The sequence below is a fragment of the Mytilus edulis genome, chromosome 9 (assembly GCF_963676685.1).
Source record: "Mytilus edulis chromosome 9, xbMytEdul2.2, whole genome shotgun sequence".
Classification (NCBI taxonomy): Eukaryota; Metazoa; Mollusca; class Bivalvia; order Mytilida; family Mytilidae; genus Mytilus; species Mytilus edulis.
The window spans coordinates 59365585-59375706 of NC_092352.1; the positions used below are offsets into that span (position 1 = coordinate 59365585).

General features: G+C 34.1%; 1 protein-coding gene across 1 annotated transcript; it reads right to left on the minus strand.

The window, feature by feature from the left end:
* Positions 1 to 7772: 7772 nt before the first annotated feature.
* LOC139490087 (jerky protein homolog) lies at positions 7773 to 9611 on the minus strand. The gene has a single exon (XM_071276939.1). It carries the CDS (start codon positions 9609 to 9611, stop codon positions 7773 to 7775), a length of 1839 nt encoding a protein of 612 aa, XP_071133040.1.
* Between the last annotated feature and the right edge of the window lie 511 nt (positions 9612 to 10122).

Consider the following 10122-nt stretch of genomic DNA (forward strand, 5'->3'; position numbering starts at 1 on the left):
TCGGGATCAGTACCCCTCCTACCCTCCCTCATAATTTGACTTTCATGTGTCACGTTTACAAAAAATACGCCTCGACAATCCCGAGTCCCGCTCAGACCCCCCTTATAGGTACATAATGAATAGTTTACTATGTAGTCAGTAGTCGGGTCAAATACACATGTATACACTTTTAGACGACCTTAGATTCATTTCACAGCGAAAATACTCATTTATATTGAACATTTTAGATCACTTTACATTTAGATTTTATAACTTTTAAAATAAAGACCATATAGATTTAAGATCATTTAATCGAAAGATTATAATTTGTCAATGCGCAACTGTAACCAGGTACTGAATTTTTTTTTTTGCATGCGTTAAGTTAAAAGTGCCGGGAATAGAAAAGCAAGTTAAACTTCTCATCTGGACTTTTTAATCAGTCTGTATACCGGACCTCTTCTCTATTTTGGGCTTGAAAAAAATCTAAAGTTAAAAATGCGGTTTTGAGCCTATTTCTTCTTTTTAATTTGGTAACACGTTAAGCCATTAGTGACACTAATATGGTATATTACCAATACTAAGGCCATATATTTCGGTGTGTAGAAATACCGCAAAAGACTTCTTAGTGCACTAAGAAGAAAGTTTTTGCATTAAGGACACTAAAACGATGTTTTAAGATCACAGCGAACATGAAATTATTATGATTAAATACCTCAAATCTATAAAGTTAGGTATCAATAGATTTTGTAATTTTTAAGTTAAATGACTTTTTAATCAACGCCTGCCACTCGCCACGTGACCAACGGTTTATTGCAGATTCCCGAATCATCATGTTCAATCAACCTAATCCAATAAACAATTGTCTTTTGATCGTTACTTATTGATTAATCAATGGTTGTTAACCTAACGGTTTAGCGTGGTATAAATTCAAGTTTATGAAAGAAAAATAAAAAATAAATTTTCTGTTTTAAAACTTTGCCTTTGTTATATATATTTAGTTTTTAAGGAAATTGCTATGCAAGCTTTTTTTTTATTTAAAGAACCCTATTTTGAGATAAAAATTGAGAAACAAATGCTTTTGATATTTCATTTCCTTACTAACAACACAAGAGTTTACATACTATCATTATTCCTTGAAAGACATTTGAGAGTATGTGGTGTCCATGGGGTTCTTCAAAATCCGATTACAGAAGTAACATATATAGAAAAACTCCAAGAGGTAAAATTATATTACGTTTTAAAAAGAGAATTATAGAATAAATCATAACTGTCTTCTATGAACGATAACTTTAAACTGGTGTCAATGCTTTTTTTTTTAACAATTCATCTTTATTTCCATAATTGAAGATGAATACCATTTTATTTTATAATGTAATAAGCACTATGGGCAGGCGCGGATCCAGAGCTTGAAGTGGGGGTTTGGGGGAGGGGTTATGTGAGAAATGTTTAAAACACTAGAGAAGTTTTCATGTTATACCAAACCATATGTTTTTCAATAAATGGCACACTTTTTGTTCATCCGGCATATGGTTACTCTAAAAATAAAATTTTAAGTATTAATTTTATAAGGTTAATTATTTGATTACAGATCGTATCTACCCGTTTTGCAATTGTTGTATCACTCTAAGGGAGGCTAATAAAGATATATATAATAAAATATAGAGATAGCAGCCTTGGATTGTCTTAATTAAATCCTTTGGTCCTCTAATTATCAAGTTACCCTCTGGCCAATGTTATTATGACTTGTGTATATTTAAAGAAGTGTAGCGACAACGTGTCACCCTATTCAGTGCTAGATATTCAAATTATAGTAAAGATAACATTAAAACAAGAAATGGTTAATACAAAAAATATTTTAAGATTTTCAACCGGGGGTGGGGGGGGGGGGCTCGCTTTAACCCCCTAAATCCGCTAATGATGTGGGAAAACTAAATTATTTAGTTAACTTAATCATATGACTCTTAAGCCCGTTCTGCCATTATTAAGAAACGCTAAAGAACGGAAATGTATGATTTTAAGATTTGGAAATAAATGAAATTGGTGTCACAAATGGTACATTTTTTTGTATGTCTGCTTGTATTTAAAATATTTTATAAATAGATATAATGCTCATATACATAATTATTAACGGTTGTTTTACTTCGCTTATTTATAGCATTTAACTTCGTATTCTTATTTTCGGCATCAAATAAAAATAATGGAATAAATATATAGGAAGTTCCAATCAATAGACAACGTACAGAACAGAGCAATTCGATATTACTTAGGCGTTCACAGATTTGCACCAATTCTAGCACTGTATGGGGATACTGGATGGATACCAAGTCAGTTTCGGCATTGGGTGAACATTATTCGATACTGGAATAGGCTTTATCGTTTGAAGACGACCGATTAACGAAAGTGGTGTTCAATATGGATTATGATCGTTGCACAAACAATTGGTGTAGTGACACTAAAGATATTTTCACTAAACTTAATATGTTACATTATTACGAAAGTAGAACAATGGTGGATTTAAAATCTTTTGAACAAATTGTACGAACTTATTACAGTGATATATGGAGAGAGTCCTTGATAAATAAACCAAAGCTACGATCTTACTTAAACTTTAAAACAAACTTCGAACTAGAGCACTATGTAAAACTAAATCTTACGAAACACGAGCGATCTGTGCTAGCCCAGTTTAGATGCGGATTATTACCGATCAGAATTGAGACTGGTAGATATATTGGGGAACCAGTAGAAAACAGACTATGCCGATTTTGTAATTCTCAAAATGTTGAAAGTGAGCTACATTTTCTTATAAACTGCACATTTTATAATGATATCAGACAAACTGTTTTTAGCGAGATATTAATGGTGCCTGACTTTACGCAACTAGATGAACAGGGAAAATTTACATTTCTAATGGTGAACCATCCAAGGAAAATAGCTAAATACTTAGCAGCGTCACTTTTCCGTAGAAAACAAACAGTTTACTCTAGTTAACATTCTTAAACTTTTTCACAAACATTAGTTGAATAATATATGAACTTTTACAATCGTTAATTCTTAATCTATAATTATCTGTATTTAAATTTAAATTGGCAATTGACACGTGATATTAGAACATTTATATTGAACTAACAGTAAAAGGTGACTTATTGGTCCATTGGGCCGGGTGTATTATATATGTAATTATATTTTGTACAAAATGCTGATTTACACATGTCACTATAATAAACAATTTACTTACTTACTTACTTACTTTATATTTTAAAAGACAAGGAAAGTGAATTGAAAAATATATACAACAAAAATAAGCGAAAGGAGATGTGGTACGGCTGTCAATGAAACACCTATCCACAAAAGTTAAAAATGAAGAAGATGTCAGAAATAAATTGGTCATAATTTATTTACAGTCTAAAACATCGAAGGAACTAAACATCAACCTATACATATTTATACTTGTGTTGCGTTTGTATATAAACATCGAATCAGAAATATGTTCCTTTCCTAAACATGTTTAAAAACATTGCTGTGATAGTTATCAAAAGTACCAGGATTATAATTTAGTACGCCAGACGCGCGTTTCGTCTACACAAGACTCATCAGTAACGCTCAAATCGAAATATTGATAAATGGCATAGTTCTTAACATTAGAAAAATGAATGAAGTATTGGCAACTGGACGTTAATAAGCAACCAAATATCAATCCTCACTTTTCCGTGAAGTGTTCACAATTATTTGTCTTTTTAAAATTAAAAGGATGAAAAATCCCAAACTGAAAAGAGTTGAAAATACGCTATTAATTTAGAAGTAAAAAATATAGCAGACAGAATAAATACGGCAAAAACAAACAAATGAAAAAAAAATAGAGAACAATTTGAAATACCATATACATGTTTAATCAGTATACTAGTAGATTATTCACGGGCCAAGGTTGAGCGAACATGAATTGCTATCGATTATACTAAAGGTGACAATCAACTTTTTGAGGCACGTGTCGAGAAAACATTAGAAAAAATATAATTTAAAATTATGAAAGGAGTAGGTCCTTAGTGCACATTTTTGTTCTTAGTGCACTAAGGAGGTCCTTTGCGGTGTTTCTACGGACCCCATATATTTGAAGCTGTTCAAAATTCTGTACATTATAGGTACGTGTATCAGATCGGACAATAATTTTCATATATATAAAAAGAATTACTGTATAAGTTATCTAGTATGAAATATGTCCACTGGACCGACCGTGTAAGTGCTATATATATTATATCATGTATATAGCCAGTCAAAACGATGTGGTATGATTGCCAATGAGACAACTATCCACAAAAGACCAAAATGACACAAACATTAACAACTATAGGTCACACAAGGTCGTTAAAAACTTCCATTTGTTGTTGTCCACTGAAAATAAGCTCATAAAAACACGAATCCCCGTTTACTCAATTCCACCTTTATTTGTTAATATTTCTTTATCTTTTTCTTTTGATTTTATCATATCTTTTTTGTGAAATATTTTGTGTGGTCGAACATGAAATTGCCTCCGATGCTACAAAGAAAATTTGTTTAATGTCATCTGTTGCAATATATGCTAAGTACTACACGTGGACAGGATGTTCCCCAGAAAATAAGTTATACACACCCCGATATAACCCCGAGGGTACACGCTACTGTCATATGGAAAATTACTGGGTCACCTGTAAGATGGTAATCAGCCATGCAACTAATTAGGTTACTGACCATGTCACTTCAATTTAAAAAGTTTATCGTTAGATATCAAAATGATAAATTCATTTTAATTAAAAATTTAAGAACTAAAGGATTTATCATTAAAATGAAGTGAAATAATTCAACCAAATCGTATATAGATTATATACATATTTTTTTTTATCTATGCCGGAAAGAATTGAAAAACTGTATTTATAATTTTTGATTTGTTTTATAGAAATCTGTGTAGGTCTCATGAAATGGAACTCACGCAACGCATGCCTAATTAAGATTTATAAATTTATTGAAAAATATAACAAAAATTTAGTTTTGATATTAAATTAAAGTTACCTTTCCGCGCTGTAATTTATTTGATATGACATGAATCAAGCAATTTTTGTTGAGGGATTTATGGGTTTGTCCATACAACGTATAAAAAAAGAAGTGTATGTTATTAGTATTTCACATGCCTTGTTTTCGCCTTGAAGCTCATTATTCAGAGTGTTTCAGACAAGATGATGAAAATAACGTGCAAGATACTTTTTTCGATCATCGTGAAGAGACAATTTTAATTCCCATTCCTCGATGCACTCTACCCCTGTTGAATTGTATATTTATAATTCCTCGTGCTTTTAATTAGCCCCCCCCCTTTTCGTGGTTACCGTTATGCCAACAAATACCCGGGGCTTGATTTACATGTAAAATCATGGGCGGATCCAGCCATGATAAAGGGGGTTCCAACTACATGTCTCCATTAAATAAGGGGTGTCGTTGCCGCTGGTTTTCTACGGTTACCCCACCCTTTTCATATAATTTAGATTTCAAAAGTGTATACCTTATTCATATATTGTGTAGGTTAAAATGTTATCTTTTCCCATATTGTTTGCGTTTTGATTGGTGTGTAATGCAACAGTGCAATACCTAAGTGTCAAAAGAGAGTTTTTCCCGACCTATTCACATATGTTTAAGGTTCCTATATACAAGGTGATAGGACGTTCGGTTCCGTTGGAATAGGTTACCTTTTCACGCTAGGGTACAACCGGGGATGTTCGGACACCTTTATAGAAACAGGCTCCGAAAGTGGTTTTCCGTTGTCAGAATGTGTAAATTTTTTTGTCACATTTTTGTGGGCATATTATAGTTATGATTTATTCCTCTTTTGTTATAATATCACTTATCAACAGTTAAAAAAATGCATATCCACGGGTAAAACCACCTGTGGGGAACTTCGGACAGTTTCGGGTATGTTCGGACATTGTTTCGGGTAAGTTCGGACGATAATGACATGGCTATGTCAGCCCGTTGGTTTATAGAATGTTAGGAATTTTAACGATCTTATTATGCTTATATAGTTTTGGAACAATGTGTCAATAGTGTATATCAGTTATCCAGGCAACTAAAATATTATATTGAATATACTAAGCTGCTGCTCTTTGACATCTGACGTGAAATATCATTGTTGATGCATTTCGTAATTTTTTACTGAATAATTCCTGTTGTTGGTAGGCACTGGCTACAGTTACATTGAAATGTAACAATTATTAAAATAAAAATATTGTTACATCGAGGACTAATTGCCGGAATGCAGGCATGGTATGGAACTGATTAATTACGGAATAAACAATAAGATTGAGGGGGGAGGATCTTATTCGGGACTCTGGGATCGGGTGTTTTTAAGCTCGGGATTTCGGGATTGACCATTTCAGGATATCGGTTTTAAATTTATTTAAAGTTGGGATTCCGGGATCAGGACCCCTCCTACCCTCCCTCAATATTTGGGTCAACGATTGGTTGTCTACTCTCAAACAGTGATATATTTAATATATATATATAAATATTTCAGATTTTAAAGTAATTAATGTAATACTGCAGCTTACATATTGACATTAAGCACACTTTTATCGTCAAGAATGTCCAATGTAAACAGTGTACAGTGATATTGGTGGAAGATATTTTTATTTATGTTGTGAACTCCATTACTCAGAAGAGGTGGGTCTACTTTGGCAGAATATATACAATGTATTACAGATTACAGTTTATACTGTGTGTTGTTGTTACAGGAAAGACTTCAATGTACGATTGGACTATTATATATATGTATATAAATAAAACCTTTGATGTAACATCTACTATGTTGGATACATTTTTTTAAACTTTGTATTTTCAATGACAGTTCCTACAAATCCAGTAAGCAGTTTTGGAGCATGTTTCTGTCCTGTGCATTTTTTTGGTGAACCCACTCCAAGCAGCCAATCTTAAACCATGTGATTGACTGATTTTTGTTGCTTTACGTCCAGTGGCAAATAAACCATTTGTATAACTGTATAAACATTTTGTCTTGGTATTGTTTAAGTTTCGATTCAAACGCATCTCAGATTTTATATTTTCCACTAAAAACAAATTGTGTAATATGGAAAATCTTCCTTTGGTCCATTGTTCAAAGTATAATGACAGTAATAACTGTATGTATGCAATTATATACTGGTACTTAGAAGCGAATATTTTTCTCAGTTCTTGACAACAAACAATTGAACTCAGTGGCGAATCCAGAATGTTTGCCTAAGAGGGGGACCACTCCCATCACGCTTCAGTGATTCCCAATATAAACAACCAATATTTTACAAAAAATGGGGGCCCTGGCTACCTGGGCCCCCCTAAATCCGCCTCTGGATCTATATTTGTTTTCGCTTTGGCACTACTAAACTGTAGCAGTTACGGTGACCTATAGTTGTTAATGTCTGTGTCATTTTGGTCTTTTGTGGATAGTTGTCTCATTGGCAATCATACCACATCTTCTTTTTTATATATGTAGTAGCTGTACCTTTCAGAATATCAAAACAATTAATACTATCATCATATTTCATTAATACAAATATTATGATCTAATACATATTCGCTTAGAAACAAAACTATAGGAGGTTCAAGTTTAATAAATATAGCGTGTCTATTTTAGTATGTATTCATCTCCAATATTGTTTGTCGTCATGCATATATATTTATATATATATGACACTAATACCATTACCATGATTACGATCTGGTTAAAATGATTGATGTGCAAATAAATTTGGAAAAGTCATTCGTTCAGGTATGTAACTGTTAAATTATTTCTTTTTCTCCTTCTTAACCTTTAAGTTGTTACACTTCTCATCCTTCTTTGCTTTCAATTTCTTACACTTATCGTCCTTTTCCTGCTTAGCCTTGCGTTTTTCATTTAGTATTTGTGGACTCGTTAACAGTCTATGGGAAGTTAACCTTCTGCTGTTTTTCTTAGGTGGTTTTGGAATTATAGGCGGCAATTTGAAAATATTCTCCAACTCTGAATTCCATTGAGAAGACCATCCAGTGATATCTTGATGAAGTGATGATTCCACCGTTTCTCCTGCAGTGATTTCCATGTTACCATCATTAAGTGCTGCCAAAATATTTGCAGCATCTAAATCCGATAAGCTTTGTGAGATCATTGGATCATTTGATGTGTTCAAAATAGAATTATTAGGGCTTTCGAAATCAACTGTGTATTCACCATCTTGGCCTTGATTTTCTGCCACTGTATGCACGGAGCTTGGGACCGCTGACCTGTGAATTTCAACAACAACTTCTAAGTTTTGCTGAACATTTTCTGGTTGAGCAATGGGCGTCACATCTGTGGGCAGTGATACAAATGGAATAGGGTTGTTTGGAACACTTTGTATGTTGGCCAAAACCCATTGAAGAGGGTGTTCATCAGTTTTGGATTGGCCATTATTGTTCCGGTCAAATGCATCGGAAGGGCTGAAAGCTTCTTTAGGAATTGCTAAAGGATTCCAGTGGTATATTCCTGTAGATTCAAACCCTGATACTATGTTTACCCTTGTGAAGGCCTTCTCATATGCCTGTCGTATCAATTTCGGGGCTGATTCCTTGTTGACTATGTTGTTGGGGTCAGATGACATGTATTCGGTACATAAGTATCCATATTCCTTCATTAAAGGTCCAAATATTGTTCTGTCAAGAGGACACAAGAAGTGTGTTGTATGTGGTGGAAACGCAAGTACCTCTATCCTGTTTGCAAGGGCTGCTTCCAGAAGTCCCAATGTCTCATGTGAATGATGAGAATCTAAAACTAGAACCTGTGGTCGCTGGGGACCACAGTGTTTTAGAAACACGTTTTTGAACCAATCCTCACCGAGCTCATCGTCCATCCATGCTTTTGCCTGGAAACGCCACTCTGCGTTTTCTGGTCCTTCATGCATGTTGTATGCTCTCAGAGAACGCGATGTTTTACCTTTTGCCACAATGAATGTTGGCATTTTTTCCCCGGCGGCATTGACACAGGGAAGGAGTGTTATATTTTCCCGTGTATTCCCTACACGACCGGGAACTGACTTAGCACCCCTACGCGCTAATACTCCAGCAGGCTGATGTTCTAGATTGATCCCAGTTTCATCCATATTCCATATTGATGTAGGGGAAAGTTCTTCTGTTACTGTTTGCAGTTCCTTGAAGTAGTTGCCAACAACAGTTGCATTCAGCATTCTTGATCTTACTGTTGAAAGTTTTTCAGGTTTTCGGATTACAACCTCAGGATGTCTGTTTTTAAATCCTTTCCACCAATCTTTTCCAGGAATACCATTCTTAAACGGAGTTTTTAGATCCATTTGTCTGACAAGTGTCCCGACGCGTGCCAACATCTGTCTCTTTGTTATTCCAAAGCCTTTTTCTGATAATGTCAGGACTACCTCCACCATTCTGTCTTCAATTTCAATTGGTATGGTTGGTTTTCTACCAAATTCTAGTGCTATTGGTTTTTTACCTGTTGTTCTGTCGTTTAAACTTGACTTGGGGACACCATAGCGTATTGCTGCCTTTCTAATTGACATTCCACTTTTAACTGCATCAACTGCATTTTTTAGTGCCTCGACATCATATTGTCCGTAAATCCCTTTTCCCTTATGGGGCATTCTGATATCTTAAAATTGTCAAGGTTAACTCATTGATAGATTAATTGATCGGTTAATTAATTAATTAATTACAGACAGACAGACAAACAGACAGACAGACAGACAGACAGACAGACGGACGGACAGACGGCTCGACGGACATACATACATACATACAGACAGACAGACAGACAGACAGACAGACAGACAGACAGACAGACAGACAGACAGACAGACACCTTTAATAGCAGACCGACAGACCGACAGACCTACAGTCAGACACCTTTAATAGCAATAGCTACTTTTTAATTATAATTATGTAAATATGCCTTTCAATTTATTACTTGATTACTACATTTAGAAATACAAAAGAACCTTCGTTATTTGCGATGTTCAGGTAAGTACATACATTTTCTGTAACTTTAAAATAGATGCATTTCGGTGAACTTCCAAGATTTGTTATTCTTTAAAAATAAAAGGAGATGTGTGTGGTTATTATTTTTCATGAAAACTATATATAAATATCACATTA